This window comes from Helicoverpa zea, chromosome 21, assembly GCF_022581195.2.
Source record: "Helicoverpa zea isolate HzStark_Cry1AcR chromosome 21, ilHelZeax1.1, whole genome shotgun sequence".
In the NCBI taxonomy this organism is placed as follows: Eukaryota; Metazoa; Arthropoda; class Insecta; order Lepidoptera; family Noctuidae; genus Helicoverpa; species Helicoverpa zea.
Genome location: NC_061472.1, coordinates 4,135,528 through 4,160,700, shown reverse-complemented (window position 1 = coordinate 4,160,700; position 25,173 = coordinate 4,135,528). Strand labels below are relative to the sequence as shown.

Here is a 25,173-nt window from a genome sequence, read left to right as displayed (position 1 = left end):
GACCTTTCAAATGATGTATGACTCATTACTAGAGGGGGAGTAGACCAACATTCAAACATCTCGCCCAATGTCCTTTACGCCGCGCAATGGTGGCCGAATCATTGTTGTGACTCACGCACACAAAAACCACGGTCTGCTCCGATAAAACTTTCCTGAAAGACCGTTGATGCTATCCCCGCACCCCGCGCGCCATTCCGGCGCGCCATCTGAATTTTATTCGAAATTTAAAATTCAAAGGATTTATGGGACACCCAGTATAAAAATTTTACCTATGCTAAAAACTTTCATAAAACTTTAATATTTTTTCTTCACAACAAAAACAAATTGAACCTATAATTTAAAATTAAGAAATAAAATTGAAATAAGTTTCTATTAAAAAATATATATAAAATTGGTATTCGATTATTTATAATAAACATCCGATTTAGGTATCGAATGCACACCGCTGATTGAAAAAAAAAATGTACTCTGTTCCAAACTCTACTTGACTTTGATCTTGTAAATTGTTCATTTTTATTGTGTATTTTATGTGCTGATTTTTTAGTTATGAATCATAAATAAGTGCACGAAATGTATTGCAACGGATTGAAAATGTTATAAATATGACGTTTGTGTTGTGTTTGAGAAAGTGATGCGATTATTTATTGGTAAGTTTTCACCAAATTTGAAATGCCTAACTTTTCGATAGACTTAGAAACACCGTAATTATTATCTGTTTCTGAATTAACTGACCCCATTTGACCTTCGCACGTTGTTGTCAAATAAGTGAGCTCTAAAATTATAGTTAAAATACTTCTGATCAGGCATTACGGACTTAGAATTTATGTGTTGAAAGTTAGTACAAATTTTTGAGTTCCATGTCGCGATTCAAAATATCCCGCCGAATCAACGGTAAAGTCATATGTCAAAACCTTGTCGAGCAGAGGGGTTAAAACTGTTGTACTATTGTTATAGCTTCCCAAAAAATGAAGAAAGGCGACATAAATGGCTCAGCAGTCTATATATGAAGTAGAAATACAAAAAAAAACAGTCTTCACTTCGAATCTTCCTGCTTTTATACTGCTAATTTCCGCTAATTATTAAAAGCCTTTATTAGTATCTTAAGGTCACAAACTGCGTAAGTTAAAACTTCAATACTAATCTGTGTTTAATAATCTTAGCAAATTCGGATTTGTCTCACATAGCTTAATCTCATAGTCACCCTATTAGAAAGGGACAGACAGCCTCCGTACTAACTGTTTCACTCGGCTCGTTTTTTGGGTTTATATGCGCAGTCCTGTTTACTAATATTATGTCTATGCTGCCGTCAAACACAACTGTCAATAGACAGCTGCTCATAACGTCAGTGTCATTGATACGTGTCGATCTTTTCGTGAATTTATTTAGTAAATTAATTAATTTATATTACTGAACTTTCTCGTTTTACGTTAAATTAAATCAATTCCCATGTAAATAAATACTTTAACTAACAGTGTTCTTAAATGTAGGTTAAAATTTTTGTTGTTTACATTTTTTATCGTTGTATATTTCACAACATTGTTTCACCGACTGAAAGGTACATATTTTGTTTTTTTTATTATGAAATAAAGTCACCTGTTGCCTATTTTCAAGTACTAATATATTTCAAATTTAAATTCTGCAGGAATAATTGAAATATGATTGAGTTACCTCGGATAACGAGAGCCCTAAGGGCTCACACTCAGTTGGACAAACCACGCTGTTTGAAGCCGACTATAGACCCTACGAAACCGCTGCAGGTGAAGAAGAAGAATTTACAGAAGTAAGGCCATTTTTAATTATTTTTTAGCAATCAACAATATACTCAATAATGATTCCTTATTAAATTAATGGCCAAAGTATTTTTGTAGCTATTATAAATAAAAATTTTAATAAAAATTTAATTAAATTTTCCTTATGAACTCTGCAACCTATACCTACAATAATTATGTAATTTCACCTCATTTACTTACACAATATATGTGTAAAGTAAACACTCTTTATATTTTAAAAATATTATGTAAGTAATTAAATGTGTTAATTGCTTACCAAAAATGTATGAAAAATATTCAAAATCTTAAATTCCTTTCATCCAGTTTCCAAATTCAAATCCAAGAAAAAATAATTATCACTTTAAAATTCATTGGTTCCAGATACAAATCATTCACCGATATCTACAACTATGTAAAACAGAATGAACCGAATTCAAATCAAATCCTAAAACTCTTGGCGGAATTGAAAGAAGCCTGTAAGCTGCTAACAGGAGATCAATCTGATGAAATCATAGAAGACGCCACAGTAATGAGCTTGAGGATGTTTCTAGATCAAGATATTGTGATGTTAAAACATCTGTCTCAGTTGAGGCAAACATTCGGCACTGTTACTTCAGCTACTGCAAATAAAATTTGTGATGTAATTATACTGTGATTTTATATTTCTATAGGTTGAGTATGTAGTAAAATGTATACTTATTTTGAAGTTTATGATTTATTCGATTTTAGGTCCTAATAAGAGGCCAAAAATTGAGAGAACTTAATGTGTGTTATACAAATCATAGGGTCTTGTTTAAACTGAAAAGATACTCACATCACATGCCCAATTTTAGTCATAATAGAAGAAAAATATGCATAATATTTAAATGTTTTCAGTATATAGCAAGACATTTTTCACATATAGAATCAAATACAATATCAAAGTATAGAACCATTGCTAATCATAAAATATTCACATTCCAGATAGTAACAAAAATATCAGAAGACCTTATGGATGAAACAAAAGACTACATTCGTACCGAAGAGGCCGAATCTAATAAAGAGAACATCAAGCTATGGGGCGACCACATACAATGCCACTACATCCCATACAAACCAGTGAAGAAACCGCTGGCCAAGCTGACGAGCAAGCCGGCAACCGCTAGTGCGTTTGTCACTGATTTTTCTATGAAGTATAACAGTGAGGCTGCCAAACCTAGTAGTAGTGTTACTAAAGTTCCTGCCCCTGGTCCTGAGTCTAAAGTAAGTGTGATTTATATTTTGTAAAGTTAACTTTCACATATTTTTATATACCAGCTGTGATGCTGGAATGCTGAATGCTGAGCGAGAGCCATTTCGCGTACTTGTGACGTATATTTTTCTCCTACCTTGTTTGTTTGTTTTATTGTTTACCATGTTTTTATGTATTTCCTCTTGACTATTTTGTGTCCTATACACGTCATAAACACGAATAAATGCTTTGATTTCATTTGATTTGTGATATAAAGGCTGTTGATATTTTTTATGGCTTCAATAGGGATTGCTCATAGTGCTGAGAGTGCTATTCATAATATTTACATACATCTCTAAGTCAATAGATTTTAATCAATATAATTGTTCTCTCAACTCTTGATGACATCACCATCCATTATTTCTAATACATAATATGTGTCATGCAATTTTGTTCTTTATGCCAAAGACTTAAAGGCTCATTTTTGTTCAACAATTCACTTTACAAACATTTTCAGTTTGGCAAAACCTGGCTAGAAACAAAAGTGAAAGGCCAATATGAGAACGTAGAGGGCATATCAAGCGTGGACATTCTACAATCCATTATAACTCTATTGAATTCTCCCCGGAGTAATGATGAGATGCAAAATGATCTGTTCGAGTTGCTCGGCTTTGATAAGTTTGAGTTCATACAGGAAATACTGGAACATAGGAATGATATTATCAATAGTTTGAAAGCACCTCCGCCTGGACCTACATTGTCTGAAAGTAAGTAATGCTTCTTATGTTTTAATTACCAATTGTGTAAGAGAGACTTATTTAATGTCTAATATAAAAAAAAATACATATACGTATGTTACATAACTGTGGCAAACTTTTTGCGTTTTAACTATAAATGTAGTGCTTTGTGTAATACTTCCCTGTAGAAGCTGGAAACGGTTCCTTTTGCCATATGCAATTGAGATAATATCAGTTGCTAATACTATCCCTAAATTATTATTTTTTAATTAGCCTATGTTGTACATAGGCCTCCCCATAGCCATCCATCTTTTCCTATCGGTCGCTATTTGTGGCCAGTCCTTGTGAAAGCTGTCTAAATCTTCTCTCCGCCGTTTTCCTGGTATTCCTCTTGGTCGCCTTCCATCATCAGGGATGCATTTTGTGGTGATGTTGGCCCTAAATTATAACCCACAATTTTTTGACAATTTCAGTTGCAGCAATACTCCCCGAGAACAAAATGCCTCAGTACTTATGCCAGGTGTCAGTGCTATCTGAACAGGAGAAGATGTTAGCCAAGCTCATGAGGAAGGAGGAGAAGAAAGCCAAGAACAGGAAGAATGATGACGATGATGAGGAACAGGAGATTAATATTGCTCAGATGAGGGCTAAACGGTAAGTTAACATGTTCAAAAAGAAAGATTTGTATGTATTTTACAAATGAAATAAAAAAGTAATGAACTAATTTAAAAAAAAAAATGTAATGGAGGTTGGTTATATTTTTATCGACTGGTTTGTTATGGCTAATTGGGTTGCTATTTAATCCTTTTTTTTGCGGAGAATACAATAACCATGCAAGTATATGTAATGATATCTACAAAATGAGCTTAACTTCCTATTACAGTAGAGATAAGCATTATACAAATCGCCATTGAATTTTCAGGCTTGCCGAATTATCAAAGCCAGTAGTACCATTTTCTACATCCAGATCAGCGAACAACATCGACCCTGTGCTACAAAAGATCTCGTATTTCCAAACCAAAGTGCAATATCCCAACGTTTATGATTCTTCTATTGATGCCAAAAATTCTGCTGGTAAGAATTTCACCATACATCGCCCCTAGCTTTCGTTCGGGAATCATTTTTAACTCTAAAGGAGGATGGCCTCTTACCTAGAACTATATAGCTATAACGGTTCATGAGATACCTGGTGACAGAGAGCCGTACAGACAGCAAAGTCTAATTAATGAGGTCCCTATTCTTTGACAGACCCTACAAAAATATAACTTAAAGATTCATGTTACTAGAAAGTTGTTGTAGTTGAAGGCAAAGAGATGTAGGTTCATAACAAAATGTTGGTAGAATTACTAAAAAACAGTGTACTTAAAGTTAACATTATTCCTTTTAAAAATTTCAGGTTTTGTATCGGGCCTAAAGTTGATACTTCCCGAGAACGCGATAAGGAAGGATAATAAAGAATATGAAGAGGTGATTATACCGAAGAACGATCCCCCGCCGCTCACTGTGGGCAATCAAAGAGTGCCTATTGCTGAACTAGATGAGGTAAATGTTTTTTTTTATTTACCTGCAAATGTTCATTATTTATTTGCTTATTCCTCTTTATGTTATTTCTCTGTTTCCTGAGGGTGCGTTTTATCAGATGTGGCCGCACCCTATGTTACGTTACTTCGAAGGGGTTAAACTTTGTTGCATTATTATTTATTACGTTTTTTTGGTAACTTGTACTGAATTTGAATTTTTCATTAAGAGGCTAGGCTGAATCGATTACACTGTCGACTATATTATGATATCTTTATGTGTTGTAATAAGTAATTTTAGCATATAATGTATACTGCTTAAGATTGGAAAAGTAAATAACTTATCTTATAACCCCTTTTTACAGATCGGTCAAATGGCTTTTGAAAACGTAAAGGAACTGAACAGGATACAATCTGTAGTCTTCCAAACGGCTTACAATACAAATGAAAACCTCTTGATTTGCGCGCCAACGGGTGCCGGTAAAACTAACATAGCTCTGTTAACTGTGGTGCATCAAATCAAACAGCATATCGAGAATAATGTCATTATGAAGAATAAGTTTAAGGTGAGTGGCACATTTAGAATATTTTTTTTTGATTGGGAAAATAATTTCTACTAAGACCATTATTACATTAATTTGATCTACCTCTAAACTTGCCAAGAGTTCTCTTCAAAACGGGATCACGTAGTGGTCTTCAACAACATTTTGTTACTCATAAAAAAATTGGTATAAATGTCGATACAGCATTGACCCGTTTTTCCATTATCATCTCCCGAGCTTTTTCCCAAGTATGTTGGTGTCGGCTTCTACTCTAACCGGATGCGGCTGACTACCAGTGATTTACAAGGAGGGACTGCCTATCTGACCTATTGACCCGATTTCCCATCTTCCAACATCTTAACACGTATTTTTCGTACGATTTGTTTTACAATTTAAGGTTTAAAAAATTAAGATTAAGTTATATGAGCATATTTTCCGCCCTAATAACCTAACCTCAAAAAATATAATACACACTACCTTTTCCAGATTATCTACATAGCCCCAATGAAAGCTTTAGCGTCAGAAATGACAGCGAGTTTCGGCAAGCGACTCAAAGGCCTCGGTATTCTAGTGAGAGAGTTAACTGGTGACATGAAACTCACTAAAACTGAAGTCCAACAGACGCAAATGATTGTTACTACGCCTGAGAAATGGGATGTCGTTACTAGGAAGGGAGCTAGTAAGTTTATTTGATGCTTGAGTTAGTGATGGGAAAGATGTGTTTAGTGGTATATTATAATATCGATATTTAGTGAGTACTAAATTGTCGATGTTTGTGTCAACATTTTTTTTAAGCACTATAAACCAAATGTGTTTTGTGGGCACATTGGCGACGGGTACATATATAGATGTTTTTGTGAAATAAATAGTTTCAGAGACTAATTTAGTAATAAATCACAAAGAATATTTTTTATCGACTTGTTAATTAAGAAATATTGCCGATCATACAGTCGATCAAAACATTGATATTGCGGTTTATATTGTTGATTAACTTAAAATACAAACTAAGACTACACATTACAGCGGAATGCAATTAATACCTCTTACATTTCAGCTGATACCGAACTTGCGTCTATAGTAAAACTAATAATAATAGACGAGGTACACTTATTACACGGCGACAGAGGTCCCATTGTCGAAGCGATAGTCGCTCGAACGTTACGACAAGTCGAGTCTACACAGAATATGATACGTATTGTCGGACTGTCTGCTACACTGCCTAATTATTTGGATGTAGCTAGGTAAGTTTTTATATTAAAATGAGGTAAATTAAATGATAAGCTAGATAGTAGGTACATTAAGACATGGTGATGGAGGGCCCATTATCGAAGCGATCGCTCGCCCGTTGCGACAAGTCGAGCCTACGCAGAATATGATACGTATTGTCGAACTGTCTGCTACGCTGCCGAATTATTTGGATGTTGCTAGGTAAGTACCGATATTAGGTTAGGTTTGGTATTGAAAATAAACTTTTTTGTGGTTGCTACAAAATATATTTTACAAACCCGGTGTGGTCTTCTATTTTTGATGAGTAAACATATTTTACTGTGAATAGACAGATACTTTATTCTACACCATTATTAACAACAATACAGGCAAATTACGCAAAGCAAAATAAGCTTTCTTTAGCCAAAGCAATTTAAGACAACTTGTGCAGGAAATCTTTCTATGGAACATTTAATACCGTTAACAACACTAAATTATTGTATCTAAAATTCTTAAGATTCCCCTTTTTCATATAAATTAGTAATTAAACATTTCTCATAATGTCCTCGATCCTGCAGGTTCTTGCGCGTGAACCCAAACATCGGTCTATTCTTCTTCGACTCTCGCTTCCGTCCAGTGCCGCTGGAACAACAGTTCATCGGCATCAAGGAGTCCGGTAGCGGTGGCATGTCACATCTTAGACAGGTATGATTGTTTTAATGACTTAGGTAAAAAAATGACTCTGATTTCGATATTTACTACTAGTTTTATACTATACAAACCAGCACATCCAGCTACTTAAATGTGTAAAAAATCCCAATAAACATTGAACCTTATGCTTCAGGGATAAAATTAAAAAAAACAAGTAGTTTGATGTGTTTGCGTCTGTACATCAAGTGTACAGTACAGATACTTCAATGGTAACTCTGTCCACTTTTTAACCATATCATCCACTTCACTGGTATCTTTATCGATAATATATCGATGCATTGTTGCTCTAGCAATTTTAATGTGCAACTGAGTATTGGAGAGAACACTGTGGTCTAACTTTGTGTGTGTTCCGAAATATAGCCTAGTATTATGGTCAGCTTCCATTAATAGACGGCATGCACTACACTTATGTACTTAGCTTTTCTTTATTGGCAACGCCACTAATTAATTATATTACTTAAAAAAAATCTTACAGATGCAATCAATGAACGAGATATGCTACGACAAAGCGGCCGACATGGTTCAAAAAGGTCATCAAGTCATGGTATTCGTCCACGCTCGGAACGCGACTCACCAAACGGCCATGGTGCTCAAAGAATTAGCTCAAAAAAAGGGTCATTTGAAGTACTTTGAGCCAGAAGACTCGGGTGCTTTTGTTAAAGCCATGAAGTCTATAAGTAGTAGTCCTAATAAGCAACTGGCTGAGCTGTTTGCGAGTGGGTTTGCTTGTCATCATGCTGGTATGCTGAGGAGTGACAGGTAAGTCAAATATGAGGAAATACTGGGGTTGAACCTTTATGACATTTCTGATATTATAGCTCGTCTAAGCTGAAATGACGCGCTCCACTTAAAATGTGACAGAGGAATGTGTCAATTCAGCTTTAATTTGAGCTCAATCTCTGACGCTTCTAAAAAATAACCAATACCTATTCTGATTATTGCTTCTAAGGATATTTTATATACTGTTCGTCATTGTCTACGGATTTATAATATGTTATTGCCTTCTTCGTTTTCAGGAATATGGTGGAGAAATACTTTGCGGAAGGATTTATAAAAGTGTTAGTTTGTACCTCCACGCTGGCGTGGGGTGTCAACTTACCAGCTCACGCTGTTGTTATAAGGGTAAGTTAATATAAAAAATTGTATAATTAGAATACAAAATCTGAATTCCCTCACTTAATTAATAAATTGAAAGACATCAAATAAATAAACGAGATAAAAGTTTTACATACGCAATAATTCCATTTCACTCCAAAAAAAAATAAGGACTTTTGTTGCATACTTATGACTTACCCTTCCCTATCGAATCTCTATATCACTCTCTAAGGTTTACTTTTAGAGAATCCAACTAACCCAGAGTTCCAGAGTAAGCTCGCTCTTGTACATAACATTTCTGTATTAATAAAACATGTGTATAATAAAGAATGATTTTTTGATAAGCTTAATAAACATAAAATTACATTCTTTCCCATATCCTCAGGGTACAGAAATCTACGACCAAAGCCACGGCACATTCGTAGACCTCAGCATACTGGATGTGCTACAAATCTTCGGCCGCGCGGGCAGGCCGCAGTTCGACACGTCGGGCACCGGCATTATAATCACTACGCACGATAAACTGACGCACTATCTCAAGTCCATGACTAATCAGTTCCCTATTGAGAGCAACTTTATTAATTTGTTAGCTGATAATTTGAATGCTGAGGTTCGTATACCAATTTAATTTCACATATGTTTTTATTTTGCACTATTCTGTAACGGTACTAGATCTGTGTAGGATGGTTTCTATGTTTAAATTTTGATATCAGTTTATTAGTATCGATACTAGTGGTGTGAATATTCGATAATTTAGTATCGACTTTACGTACGTAACCATTTTTTTTAGTGGCTACATACCACAGTCATTAATTTCAGATTGCAAAATAATTGTATGCTTTTGATAATATAAGTAACTCATCATTCAATAAACTCGTATGTTTTCAGGTCGCTCTAGGCACTGTGACAAATATCGATGAAGCCGTTGAATGGTTAAGTTACACATACCTATTTGTCAGAATGAGGATTAATCCACAGGTAACTATGTCTTTTAAACGCATTTTCTATTTTTATTTTTATTTTAACCAACTTCAAAAATAGGAGGTTCTCAGTTTTTATATCTTCTCTTTTAGGACTGGAAATGGCCTTCACTACATAATATAAAACATAGTCGCTTTTTTTTGTCCCTATATCCCATGTATGCTTAAATCTTTAAAACTACGGAACGGATTTTGATGCGGTTTTTTTAATAGAGTGATTGAAGAAAAAGTTACAAATTTACAATGGCATCCATTAAAAGGGATTCTATTTTTTTTTGTAGTGTATTTAGTATCGGCATTGCAACCGTGCGGGGCGGGTCGCTAGTACGAAATAAAATTATTTTCTAAATAAATTATATGGGTGACTTTGTTTTTCATAGGTGTATGGTCTAACGTATTCAGACGTACAAGAAGAACCAATGTTGGAAACTAAACGTCGTGAGCTCATCACTGCGGCGGCCATGCAGTTAGATAACACTCATATGATACGATATAATGAAAGGACTGGACAGCTTAATATTACTGGTATATACTTTTTTAAGTATAATGTTAATTGATTAGAAATGTCATAATTTCTTAGAATATTTCTTCAATCTGGCAAAATAAAATAAAATGCCGTAGGTATCACATAAACCATCGGTCAATTACAATTCTTGATGAACTTCTATTGGTGCGACATCTATTTGCCAGCTGTGGTGAAAAACAGCTTTTTTCTCTTGTTCACATTTACTTTGCTTGCTTTTAATGCATATTTATTCTTTGTCGATTTTTAAAAACTTTGTTAGACATTGAAATAAACGCTCCTTTTAAATTTCCTTACTTCTACGAGATGCCATTATTTGTTTCTTTTAATTTCGTCAGATCTGGGCCGCACAGCGAGTCACTACTACATAACGTGCGAGACGATGGAGGTGTTCAACTCTATGGTTCGCAAGTCTATGACGCAAGGATACGTGCTGGAGATGCTTACCAGGTGCTCTGACTTCCAACAGCTTAAGGTGAGTTTTATTTACTTATATTGTAAATAGTTGGAATATAATATTTGCTGTGTTATGTAATTACGAAAATCAATAGAAGCAATGGGCAATACTTCAAGTCTGAAAGGACTCATTTCTCATTCAGCCTAGATTTTTTTACCATTGTATATACCTAATCCGATAGGCTACAATCTAAGTGGGCTGCCCTTAGTTCTTACTACGTACTTTTCTATCAATCTCAGACGACCATGATGTCCACCCCATACTGAACTTGATGTATGCATCAATCCTTATTTATGTTATAAATGCGAAATCAACTTTATCTGTCTGTCTGACCAACTTTTGTGCCTAAAATAACTACTGATCCGATTCTAATGGGTATACAGACAAGAAATAGTCAGCGTACCTAGAGCCTGATAAAGGGACGAACGGATGAATTGAAAGTCATTATCACATACAAAAAAAGGAAGGCATTTATTCACAGTCTAGTTTATGTTCTTTATTCGTTGTATACTTTCTAGGTCCGCAAAGAAGAGCTAACAGAACTCTGGAGTCTAAAAGACCAGTACTGTGAGTTACGCATAGAAGACGCACCAGAGGACATACACTGGAAGATCAACATACTGCTACAAACTTACCTGTCGAGGGGACGTGTCAATGGATCCTCGTTACAGTCTGATCTTAATTATATTAGTCAGGTTTGTATTAAAATACTTATTTTTATATGTTGTCATGATAAAACATTACGGGGTTTTATTCTAGAATGTAATTTTGATGCAACCTTATGCAATCCATTTTGAATACATAAGGTAAATTATTTACGGGTAGTAATTTAGTATTTACTTCCTTATGTATTTCTTTAAATACATCCTTATGTGTTCTGTTATGTATTACCCCATATTTTACGTACAATCGAGCCTAGAAAAATATCTCTCTGCGAATATCGTACTTGTACAAGCTCGTTCAAAAATTTCTTTACTGATAGTAACTCTGAATCTTCATTTTTTCCCCTAAAGTACTTCAATTTTTTATTGAAATGTATGTCAATGACATTTAAGACCCACCTTAAGCAAATTTTAGTAGACATTCAAATGCAATAAGGTTGAAATTCGGTATGCACTGTAAAGGACGTCTGCAAACAATTTTGAGAATAAATGGGTCATACACGTCAATTGTATCTTATACGTGAAAAAAACTATATTTTCAATTTACCCTGATATATAACATTCCTGGAACTCAACAGAACGCCGTCCGTATAATCCGCGCCCTCTTCGAAATAACTCTCCGCAAGAATAACGCTTACATGGCCGGCCTATATCTCAAAATGGCGAAAATGTTAGAACTGCAACAGTGGGACTTCTACAGTGACATGCGACAGTTTAACTGTTTCACTATAGAGACGCTCAAACACATTGAGTATCCGATGCTCAAGCCTGATCAGATCAGGGACATGGATTGGAAGGAGATTGGTGAGTGAACCTTTTGTGTCTAATAATAAGGTCGTTATTAGAGTTAGTTAATTCGAACGGCAACAGTGGGACTTCTACAGTGACATGCGACAGTTTAACTGTTTCACTATAGAGACACTCAAACACATTGAGTATCCCATGCTCAAGCCTGATCAGATCAGGGATATGGAATGGAAGGAGATTGGTAAGTGGACCTTTTGTTGTCATCATAAGGTATTTATTGGAGTAACGTAATTTTGGACACTTTTTTTGAGAGTTTACACAAATCGTTGCCATGTAGTGACATCTTTTTTTTTCTATTTGTATAAAGTGTTTCAGGGAAATATAATCAATACTTTTGACCGTGAATAAGACTCAAATTTTCGCTACGTTGAATCATAGTTACGGTTTTTAAAACTCCTTAGATTGTCCGAAGAATAGAGGTTGCCTCAAAATGGTCAATATGATGAATGCAAATCTTAATTGAACAAAAGCCGACTTAATCCAATTTTTACTTATCTTGTTTTGTAATTAAACTCCCTAATTCATTTTATTTAAAACACTTCATTATTCCATTACAGGTGATTTGATACGTAACCCTAAGAACGCCCGTCATCTGAAGAAATGTGCGGACGAGTTTCCGCTGCTAGAAATGGAGGCTAGCTTACATCCTATCACGAGAACTGTGTTGAGAATACGACTCTCTATCACGCCTAATTTCAAGTATGTATTGTTTGTTTAGTAGCGCAATGCTAGCCAAAGCTTCTAACAGTAATTGTGCCAAAACTGCATTAAAAAAAATGAACCGTTCCTTCCAAATGTCGGTGTGTCTTTTCTACCACTTTCTTAGGGCTGCCAATTGAGTGTTGTAAAACAAAAAACACAATTATACTACGCGCGGCGAATCATGATCCCTATGACGTTTCCTGACAGTTGTTATAGTGACGCGAAACTGCGATAAAATACTGTTAGGCAAAGATCATGTCAGCCAGCCAGGTCATTCAACGGCCTTATTATATTTTATTTTACTGTACATTATTTTTTATTAAAATTGCATAATTTAAAGAGTTTAGAATTCTTTTTGAATTTAATTTAAAAAAATTCATCATTTCCAGCTTAATGGAAAAATATTTAAAAGGAGGCCACAGACCTACCGTATTTTTTCAATTCAGTCATGTCAGATTCTGATTGATTAAATAAAATACAAATATACTGTGTTTTTTGTACTCATAGCATTTGTAAATGTTTTCCTACAAATTATCCATATTTTGTTTATCGATGTGTCCCTTTTTTCGATAACAGCTTGGCGACGTAACTTTTTCAGCACGTACCGTGTACATTTGCATTGAGTTTTTTTTTTCATTATTTCCGAACATTAATAATTTCTTAATATTCATTAATATAATTTAAAAATGTACACAATTATGATTTTTTTCGAATTTTTAATGGGCCTGTAAAGGATTTGTTGTGACAGGACGTCACTACAATGTTAAGCGCTAACGAACTGTCATAAGGATCATCATTCGCCGCGCAGTATAATAACAATCTCAACATATATTTTCTAAATATCAAAGTTTTAAGAAAACTTGTTAGTCTTTCTTTGTTAGTGACAAGAAACAATTGACAAGACAACACTATGAAAAAGCCCTGTAACTTACTGAAGCGCCACATCCTTTCAAACTATAAAACATGTCATACTGTACCAATTACAATTACTAATTTCTTCTACTAATTTTTGTCAGATGGAACGACAAGTACCACGGCAAAGCGCCCGAGGCGTTCTGGATCTGGGTGGAGGACCCGGAGACAGACATCATGTACTACCACGAGTACTTCCTCATCACTAAGAAACAGGCAAGTTCTTCGATTTTTCGAAAGAGTTACCCCGGCCTTGGTACATAAAAGGCCTACGAAAGAACACGATGGGTTTTTAGTCAGTAAAAGATTGGCACTCCCTCACCGCTGCCAGACCACGGTGGAAGGGGTCATTTGATGATTTTTACAATCGGAAAAAAAAGTTAAATCAGGTGGTCATAGATTTTAAAAATAAAACAATTTGTAAATTTTTTTTTATTATTCAGTTAGAGTTTATAGATTTTTGATTTTAGGTGATAACAAATGAACCGCAAGAGTTGGTGATAACAATACCAATCAGCGAGCCGTTACCTCCGCAGTACTACATACGAGCTACATCTGAAAGGTATTATAGCTACAGCGCCATCTATGCAACAAAATAAGACATGTTGAAATCTTTCAATAACTTTACATAATATGTCTTTTCAAAGGTCCTAAGTCATGGCTACATACTCATTTGTGAAATTACTATTTCATTACACAAATATTTTGTTTATCCACCAGGTGGTTAGGATCAGAAAGTGTGCTGCCACTCACATTCCAGCACTTGATACTGCCTGAAACTCATCCACCTCACACAGGTAATACAAATGTATACATTATTGTTGTTCTAATCCTGTCTCATATAATATATTTTGTATAATTTTTGATTTATGTTTTACAAGTCATAAAAATATGTATGTGTAGCCTAAAGATCAATAAGTCCGGTAAATGTAATCTCCTATAAGACATCGATAAGCCACCTTTTAATATTAATTAAATTGTAATTTTCTCCCTCTCTCGAGAGAGGGAGAAAATTCTGAGAAGGAGAGATCCTTCTGTGTATTTCTCGCCCTCTAACTCTCTATTTATGTTTTGCGTTTTCTTTCTTTTAATATTTTTTTTCCTCTCAACCCATTATAAAAACCCAATTCACTTATTAACATCTTATTATTTTCATCCACAGATCTCCTAGAACTCCAACCGCTACCAGTGACGGCACTCAACAACCCTGCTTTCGAGATGCTGTACAATTTCAGCCACTTCAACCCCATACAGACGCAGATATTCCACTGTTTGTACCATACGGACCATAATGTGCTGTTAGGAGCCCCAACTGGTTCCGGCAAGACTATTGTAGCTGAGGTGGCTATGTTTAGAGTGTTTAATCAGTACCCTAATTGTAAGGTATGTTATTTTTTGTTTATATTTTTATGTGTTAGCTAGTTTATATGTGAAAGTAGCCATTTCAAAAAGCAAACACGTTTTTTAAAAATTTTTCAAACATAGGTATAATTTTTGGGCACTTGATCGATACAGACTTTTTACAACGTCATTATTTTTTGCTTTTTGGAATAATTACGTTAAAGTTGACGTCTGCTTGATTGAACCAGACTATTATGTATTTTTTTTTCTGTATAAATTCTCTATAATCATCAACTATATGAACTCGTTGACACTTAATATTACTGCTATTATATAATACTTGATTAAATTTCAGGTGGTTTATATAGCGCCATTGAAAGCTCTCGTCAAAGAAAGGATAAAAGACTGGAAAGTGCGACTTCAAGAGAGATTAGGAAAACAAGTCGTTGAGTTGACAGGTCAGTGAACTTTGAGATACATATTATATACGTTTTAGAAGTAAAGCCTATGTCAAGGAATCTTAAAAATTTAGATAACAAATATTAATTACATAAACATTTTCTCATTTCCTTACCAATCGTCCTATAGAAAATCTGTAGCATACCGCTATAGATTCCATATAAGAGGATTTGTCGTAATTTTGTTTCGCTTTTACACAGTAGGGGTTGAATATCCTTTATTTTTGAACACTATTGCTCACATTTTCACCATGCTAAATAATTTCCGTAACTCTCCAATCTCTTCAAAACTCAATATTTTCTCCCAGGTGACGTATCCCCGGACATCCGGGCGATTCGCAATTCCCACGTGATAGTCACAACTCCTGAGAAGTGGGACGGCATCAGTCGCTCGTGGCAGACGCGCAACTACGTCAGAGATGTCGCCCTCATCGTTATCGATGAGATACATCTGCTCGGCGAGGATAGAGGACCTGTGCTCGAAGTTATTGTGTCCAGGTAATTTATATTGACCTATATGTGTGTTAATAACTCACAAATGTCGGTATTAAAGAGTGACCTGAGAGATTCTTCATGTTTCGAAAGATCCTGGCTGTCATTTGAACGCCATGACAGTCGTTACAGGTAAGTAGCCAGAAGCCAGAAAGTTTGGCAACCAGTCTTACCAAGGGGTATCAAATTGCACGGGTAAATGACTGATTTTAGCAGGTAAGATTGTCAGTATTATCTACTGGTACTCAGCTGCTAATGTACCAATATGAGGAAAAGGCTAGGCAGATGGTATTAGGAATGTAAATAACTTGATAAAAGAGAAGGGTTTAATGGCACCGACGCCAGAGAAGTGGGACGGCATCAGACGCTCGTGGCAGACGCGCAACTACGTCAGGGATGTCGCCCTCATCGTTATCGACGAGATACATCTGCTCGGGGAGGATAGAGGACCCGTGCTCGAAGTTATTGTGTCCAGGTAATTTATATACAGCGGGATTGTTACAAAGAGTTACCGCTTCCCTGGTACATGAAAGGCCTAAGAGGAACATGATGGGTTTTAGTTAGTAAGAGCCTGACACTCCCTCACTCTGCTTACCCACAGAAGGAGGATGATTTCCCATAAAAAGATAACTTATATTCATAAGTGTGTTAATAACTCATGAAGACTTGGTGTGGTGCAGGTTTTTTAAAGATCAGTTAGAAATTCTCCGTGTTCTGAAAGGTCCCGGCCGGATGTCGGAAAATTAGAGGCAAAAAATGCTTTTAGTTAAATTCATCACCTTTTGTAATGAAGATAAAGTTCAGTTTCCTTCGAATGTGTTTTAACGTTTACATCGAGTCTAAAGTTTAAATGAATGAATTATTTTTTATTTTCATTACAGAACAAACTTCATAGAATCGCACACATCTCGAAGGCTCCGTATCATCGGATTATCAACAGCTCTCGCGAACGCTAAGGACTTGGCCAACTGGCTGAACATTGGAGAGATGGGGCTGTATAACTTCAGGCCTTCTGTTAGACCTGTGCCTTTAGAGGTATGTAATAACCAGCTCTCTTATCGATATTTTGTGGATAATGTCCTTTTTAGGGTTCTGTACCCAAAGGGTAAAACCTGTTGTTTTCGCTCTTCTGTCCGTCCGTCTTAGAGAGTTGAAATTTTCACAGATGATGTATTTCTGTTGCCGCTATAACAACAAATACTGAAAACTAGAATAATATAAATATTTTGGGGGGCTCCGATACAACAAACGTGATTTTAAATAATGGTACGCGACGGACGCGAGTCCGTCTCGCACTTGGCCGGTTTTTGACATTTGTTTATTTTACAATATATAATTTTTGAGATATAATTTATAAAATATATAAAATACATTTGAAAATAATAAACCACAATATCGAGAAAAGGTTTCAAGCAACCGGTGGTTAGGGCTACAGTTTAATAAATTATTGTGATGATAATTTAAACAATTTATTCTTTATCGCTAACTAGAGTGTAGATTATATTTTTTCTCGTTTCTCGTTCATTACCTACATCAAAAATTTGTGCGCATGCGTGAACATAGGCGTGGAATTAAATTTGTGTGTAATATGTACGAATTTACAACAGAAAAATATATAATAACGTTTATCAGTGGTCCCATAACATAATCTCTGCTTAGTTTGAGACTAGATAATTGTTGTATGAATATTTTAACTGTATTTGTTAATAATATTAACACGTGTTTGTCCAGGTACACATATCAGGGCACCCGGGGCGGCACTACTGCCCGCGCATGCTGACGATGAACAAGCCGACGTTCCAGGCGATACGCACTCACTCCCCCTGCGCCCCTGCACTTGTCTTCGTCTCCAGTCGACGACAGACCAGGTAGGTTATATTTCATTTCTGTAGAGACAGAACGTCAACCTACCACAATCTGTCCAATTTCTTCACTCGATTTTCAACCTTATCACAATAGTTGAAGGTTTAATATTCGATTGTTAAAATTTGTCAAATTCGGGTCAGTTGACCTGCTGGTGTCTGTACATTATCGTCGGTTGTATACTAGATTATGTTCAAGAAAACTGTTAAAGACATCAAAAAGTATGCTAAGTTGACATTAAAAATACTTACTCATTATTTTTTGTCGTCACAAAATATTGCGCTAGTCGCTGCGCAGAAACTAATCCTATGGACACGCTCACGCATGTTTGCGCTCGGAATTTTCAGAACGGCAAGGAGTTTCACGGGAACTCTACGAGACGAAATTGCCAATAAAATAATTTGCCTAAATAAATGTTTTAAAAAATCTAATGACTAAGGCTTTCAGAATATGATTTTTAGACTATTTACAGCAATATAAATACCTCTTCCTAATGTCTTCTTTGTCTTGCAAGTATTTTATTGAAAGAAACAAACATAGAAGCTGTTTTCAGCATAGAATACACACTTAATTCTCCAGTATATCTTCATAGAAATGTTTTTTTTATTGCTTTTCAGGTTAACAGCTCTAGATCTCATCGCATATTTAGCAGCGGAAGACAATCCGAAACAATGGCTGCACATGCAAGAATCAGAAATGGAGCAGATTCTAGCCAACATCCGGGAATCAAACCTCAAGCTCACGTTAGCGTTCGGCATAGGCATACACCATGCGGGTCTGCATGAACGAGATAGGACTACTGTTGAAGAGCTGTTTATTAATCAGAAGATACAGGTTAGTATGAAATCATTTTTTTGTATTTCAGAATAGAAATTAATTTATGATACTGAAATTAAAATATTGTTTCAAAATTTATTTTATAACTATCCGCTAGATTTGTTTGCTCCCTTCCTGACAAATTGCAAACCAAAGCAATATGTAACATCATGACAAACCACTTAGGTATTGGTTAGTTAATTTATTAATCCCGTGAATATATTTTAAGTAGGTATCTTACGAATTTTTCAATCTCAAATATAGAAATATTTCTAATTCACATATTTAATCCTACTTATATTATAAATGTGAAAGTTTGTGAGAATGTATGGATGTATGTTTGTTATTCAATCGCGCAAAAACGGTTGGACCGATTTGGTTGAAATTTGGTATGTAGATAGGTGATACTCTGGATTAACACATAGGCTACTTTTTATCAACACACCACGCGGGCGAAGCCGCTGGCGGAAGCTAGTCTTATATATAAAAATAAATTGCTGTTGGTTAGTCTGACTAAACCTCGAAAATGGCTGGACCGATTTGGCTTTCGGTTTTAAAATGTTTGTAGAAGTTCGCGGGATCAACTAGTATAGTATAATATTGTCTTAAATTTCCTCCGACCTTCTCATACTTATATTCTACTCAAAATTCCTTCACAAGAAACCTTTCTCCCCAGGTGTTAATCTGCACAGCAACACTAGCATGGGGAGTGAACTTCCCAGCGCACTTAGTAGTGATCAAAGGCACGGAGTACTATGATGGGAAACAGAAACGATATGTCGATATGCCCATTACTGATGTCCTGCAGATGATGGGAAGAGCTGGACGACCACAGGTTTGTAGGAAATAAACTTTAATCAAAGGAGATTGGGCAAGAATGTATGAGATTTGGTCCAAATGTCCACCACGAACGAGACCTATATAATTAAATAGTCCACTTAATTTAGAGTATCTTTTACTAAGAAAGTTAAAAAAAAACAATGCCAAAAAAAAGTTAGAGCCAAAAATGTATTCTTTATTTTCGGTAGTTTTTGTATGTTATCATTATTATTTTTTATTTTATTCCACTTCCATTTCCGCACTTTATCTAAAACTAAGATGAGTAAGACACATTTACAGTATATAAACAGCCCATATTTTTTGCCCGATGGATGTACGAATCACTAACCAATTGAGGCGCCAGAAGTGCTTGAATATACTCAGCGGTTCCTGGATCTAAGAAAGTTCGATGTAACTGGTGGTGTCTTCTTTGTAATAATTAACAATTCTATTTTGTCAGAAGTTACAGAAAGTACGAAAATCGAACATCACGAAAAGTAATTGAAAAAATTAAATTGAAAAATCTATAAAATATTGTATTTGATTTTGCTATAACTTTTTTCTGGCATTATATTTTTTTTTACTTTCATAACAAAAAATGTTCTACATTTAACGGGCTATCTAGCCATATAGGTCTCGTTCGTGGTGGACATTTGGACCGGAATCGCCCATTGTCCTTTCTGTATTTTAATTGTAGGAAATACACATCTAGGCTTTAAGGTCGTCAGTTTATGATTGTATTTCTAGCAAATAAACAATTGAATTTGAATTTAACATACATTCTCGATGTACAAATATGACAAAACCCTATGAAAGTTTGTTGTATATAACGTAAAATGAACAGCAACTTCTAACAAATGTGCAAAAGTGATCACGTATATTGATACGTGATCACTTTTGCACATTTGTGCGCTAAACAATTTGTATTTTTTTTACATTATTGAATGTAAAAAAATACAAATTGTTTAGCGCAGTTTTGCGCAAGTTGCGCGAGATTTTTTATGTTTTGCGGAAGTAAAAAAAAGTGATTAAATGAAATAAAATCTTTAGCAGATAACACTGTTCGGTGAAAGCAAGTAAAGCTAATTCATTTAAATTAAGCTTAGTCAAACTTACTTAGAATTTTAAAAAAATGTTCGTTCCTACAATTATATCTACAAAATAATGTTACACTTTATTCCAGTATGACAACGAGGGTGTGGCTGTAGTACTAGTCCACGATCAAAAGAAGAATTTCTACAAAAAGTTCCTGTACGAGCCTTTCCCAGTCGAGTCCAGTCTGCTGGACGTATTGCCCGACCATCTTAACGCTGAGATTGTGGCTGGTAAGTATTTGTGTCTTAAACTAAGATCGTCTTTAATGTGGTGATTTTGGAACTTATATATTTTTTTAGTTTCCACATTATGTAGTGAATTACGCCTACCACCATTATTTTACTAGCATCCGCCAACAGTTTCACCCACGCCCTGCCGGAACTACTTCGCGCACCCGAATGAAAAGTAGCCTGAAATCTAACATTGAAATAAATCGAACCAGTAAATACCGAGATTATCGCGATCAAGCAAAAAGAAAACTCTTCTGACATCATTTTATTAAGTTCTTTTTTTTTCAGTGTACCTATATTTTTAGTTCCAACACTATGTAATGATTATACCACAGCTGACTTACAATTTAATCTTTACTTTTGCATTTTCTAGGCACCGTCCAAACAAAACAAGACATTCTAGATTACATGACCTGGACGTATTTCTTCCGGCGTTTGCTGAAGAACCCCTCATACTATAATTTGGAGAGCGTAGAACCGCAGGATGTTAACTATTACCTGTCCAATTTAGTGCAAAGCTCGCTCGATGCGTTGGCTAATGCGAATTGTTTGGAGATTGAAGAGGTATGTATGGTTTTTAAATAGTAGGTAGGACCAGTGTATTAAAAATCCCAGTTGACTGCAATTTGTACAATAACTCAAGTTGTCATTTTGTGGGTTTAATATGCTTATGTGGGCAATAGTGCCTGACTGTTACTTTAGTAGCAAATTTTAATCAAATTTTTTAAAATTTCATGTCACAGGTCATTTTATCTTACTAGCTTTTTACATTAAAGCTGTACCCCAAAGTATATAAAAATGAGAGTATTTATTTTATATATTCAATTTATTTCTTCTCCCGCTCCCCCCATTTATTAATTATCAATTTTCAAAACGGACTATAGCTCCCCAATCGTAACGATTTCTTTCTATTTTCCTCAGGATCTACGCACAGTCCACTGCACCTGGATGGGCCGCATCGCATCCTACTACTACTTATCATACAAGACCATGGCCCACTTCACCCGCAACTTGCACAGCAACATGAACATGGACGAGCTGCTGCGAGTGTTAGCCGATAGCGAGGAGTACTCCACGCTGCCTGTCAGACATAACGAGGACTTACTTAATGGGTGAGATATATTCGCGTTAATATCATTATCTGTCATACAAGACCATGGCCCACTTCACCCGCAAGTTGCACAGCAACATGAACATGGGACAGATAATATCACTTGCATCTGCTTGTCACTTCATCTGTAGCCTTCACTCAAGTAAGTAGGTAAGGAAGAGAGGTATTGAAAAGCGGATGGGACAACACTAAAATCATATCAGGATCTGACGTGTTGGGAAGGTACATTTTTCATAAATTATTCTCCATAGATGGATAGATTTGCCATATTAGGTACACCAATTTCAAATCACTCTTTCAGAGAACCTTTGGATTGACTCAGACAAGAAGAGTAAAGCATACAGTACTACCATATTTTACTCTAAAAATAACTACCAAACCCCAAACTATCTAACAAAAATATATTTAATTTCAGTGAACTGTCCCAACAATGCCGTCTCCCCGTAGACGCTCTAAGCCTGGACTCATCGAACGTGAAAGCTTTCTTACTACTACAAGCACATATGACGCGACTAACGTTACCCAACAGTGACTACCTGACTGACACCAAGTCGGTGCTCGATCAAACTATTAGGATATTGCAGGTAAAATTATTTTATAGAAGATTGGTTTTTGGTAAAGTGAACTTTAAGTCCATTGTGTAGAGTTCAGTTTTGTTTGTTGTTATATGGATTATTATTACACTAAAACTGCAGTGTATGTTCTTTAGTTTCATTTAATTAAAGTTGAATTTGAACAGTGAATTTTTGACAAAGTAATTTAATTTTAAAAAATCTTCAATAATGTTTCCAGCATTAGGTGGTATTAAGTTTGATAAAGAGATTTGAGAACCAATATTAGAACACCAAAATATAAAGACAGTATCCAATTTTGTTTTATTCAGTTAAGAGCTACGGCACGACAGACACAAAAAGCGGTCAAACATAGATATAACATCACTCTTTCTACATAGGATGTAAAAAAAAATAAAGCTCACCCAATATAATTATTTCCACAGGCAATGATAGACACATCAGCAGAAAACGGCTGGCTTTCCGTCTGTCTATCATGTCAAATGTTAATGCAAGGCATTGTCCAAGCAAGATGGCCGACCGAATCTCCCTTACTAACACTCCCACACATAGACTCCCAACATCTCTATATGTTTAGCCACATGGCCAAAGACTCGAATAAGCCATGCCATATGCTCAACGGGCTTAAAGTGGCTTGTATGAGGAATTATGAGCTACTGGCTAAATATTTGAGGAGGGAGTTCGAGGAGGGTCAAATTGAACAGGTTCATAGGGTGAGTTGATTTTTTTTCTTATGTAAGTTTGTTGTTTCGGAATATGTTGGTTATTTGAGGAAACAAAATACTTGACATATTTTTGTGTGCAAATCTTAGTACCAAATGAACGTGAAGTGAGTTCGAAGTAAGCATTATGATCAAGTCGACAAATCATTTAAGACTTACAGTATTTAATTGGTATTGGTGGTATTGTAACTTATCATGTAAAGACGCCAGCAGATCCGCCTACCCGAATCTGTCAAATTTTACCAATAGAGCATTAAGCTTCCACTGTTATGATAAGGTTGTAAATCTATTGAACTGTAATTAAGTAAAATTGCCAATACACATGTTTAAATTTTAAAGTAACTCATAGGTGTTATTAACTCAACTTTTCTTCCCATTTATACCACTTAGGTATACTAAGAATTTCGACCGTATAACATTGTTTATTTATTACCTTATCTCCAGGCAATAAGTGAGATGCCAACGCTAGATATAAAAATGCGCATACGCGGGTTGTGGTTCGACTGCGACGGCGAGCAGGACAAACCCGTGCAACAACCACCTGCCAGAGACCATTGGATACCGCTACATGCTGATCAGGTAAGAAATCCGATAGATTGATACTTAAATAAGATTCTACTTAACAAAAACTGGTTTCACTGGTTACTCATAGTATCTGATAGCCTATCATTAACTTAGGTATGTGACAGATAAACTATATTTGGCAGAAATTATAACAAGACTTAATTGTCAGATAGTATTAACTGTCAGATTCTTTACTGAACTGACACTTTTTCGGTAACTACTAAAACCGGACCTTCATCTTAAAATTTAAGCAGACTTGTGTCAAATGCGCTTATTAGCAATTTCCTTTGTAACACCGATAAAAAATTAACAATATCAAAAACCAAACAAACCAGGACTTAATCATATAGCACGATAGCAAAAAAATATATCATTAGCGTGTTTTCTTATGTAATAAATAAATTACAATATTTTATCTACAAATCATTCACATACACACCTTTTTTCTTTCCAGGAGTACACCCTTGTACTAGAGCTGAACCGTCGCGGCGGCAACCCTAACAACGTCCTCTGTCCCCGCTTCCCGCGCGGGAAGAATGAAGGCTGGTTCGTCACCATGGGTACTATCGACCAGGGAGAGTTACATGCCTTGAAACGAGTCCCGGCTAGGGGCAATGCGCAGGTCACGTTCTATACGCCATCGGGTAAAGGTGAGTTATGCCTAATGTGCAAATTGGAGGGTTTGTTTTGTACAACGTACATTTTGTATTAAAATTCCATCAGTGCGTGAAAGTGCTTCCCAGTCCCAATTCTCGTTTGGTCTGATCTGTCTCACTAATCATGCTACTCTCAGGAATATAGTAGAAAATATATTTTACTGTAAACCCGGTACAGGTTTGCTTTTTGCAGTTTGGAACTATGTTATATTATTTTCATTTTGTGTTCTGTTGGGAAAAGAACATTCTTATTTTTAAACCAAATGCTTGTATGCCTATATACTGTTGTGTTGGTCTTAAGTTTTTGACAGTCAGAGTTTGACAGATAGACCGCCATCTTTACTGGCGCCATCTTCTTTAATTTAATTAGGACCTCTTTGGACCTTCTAAAACTGGTTATATTTTGTCTCAGGTCGCATAATCTACACGATATACATCATGAGCGACAGCTACATGGGCTTGGACCAACAATACGACTTACAAATAGAACTCATGGACCCCTTACCACAAGAGAACGTCGAAAGAGTGTATGATATCGACAAGACTATCATTGAATAAACTGGCTTTGTAAATGAATAAATAAATTATTTTATATTTAATTTAG

General features: G+C 35.6%; 1 protein-coding gene across 2 annotated transcripts; it reads left to right on the top strand.

The window, feature by feature from the left end:
* Positions 1 to 1,350: 1,350 nt before the first annotated feature.
* LOC124640777 (activating signal cointegrator 1 complex subunit 3) lies at positions 1,351 to 25,168 on the top strand. 2 transcript variants are annotated; one of them, XM_047178702.1, is made up of 39 exons: positions 1,351 to 1,555; positions 1,643 to 1,780; positions 2,151 to 2,409; positions 2,733 to 3,011; positions 3,497 to 3,746; positions 4,190 to 4,370; positions 4,639 to 4,790; positions 5,113 to 5,258; positions 5,599 to 5,799; positions 6,262 to 6,454; positions 6,830 to 7,016; positions 7,560 to 7,686; positions 8,168 to 8,451; positions 8,709 to 8,814; positions 9,173 to 9,397; positions 9,676 to 9,765; positions 10,148 to 10,292; positions 10,629 to 10,765; positions 11,266 to 11,442; positions 11,988 to 12,213; positions 12,774 to 12,915; positions 13,935 to 14,046; positions 14,301 to 14,392; positions 14,551 to 14,627; positions 14,993 to 15,213; positions 15,527 to 15,629; positions 15,938 to 16,127; positions 17,003 to 17,156; positions 17,853 to 17,989; positions 18,602 to 18,818; positions 19,477 to 19,635; positions 20,803 to 20,944; positions 21,318 to 21,508; positions 21,866 to 22,056; positions 22,471 to 22,639; positions 23,053 to 23,340; positions 23,794 to 23,928; positions 24,368 to 24,563; positions 24,982 to 25,168. In XM_047178702.1, exons 2-39 carry the CDS (start codon positions 1,656 to 1,658, stop codon positions 25,125 to 25,127), a joined length of 6,552 nt encoding a protein of 2,183 aa, XP_047034658.1. In that variant the 5' UTR covers positions 1,351 to 1,555; positions 1,643 to 1,655; the 3' UTR covers positions 25,128 to 25,168. The 2 variants fall into 2 exon arrangements, with proteins under 2 accessions (XP_047034658.1, XP_047034659.1); XM_047178703.1 differs by having other exon boundaries at positions 1,374 to 1,448.
* Positions 25,169 to 25,173: the final 5 nt, after the last annotated feature.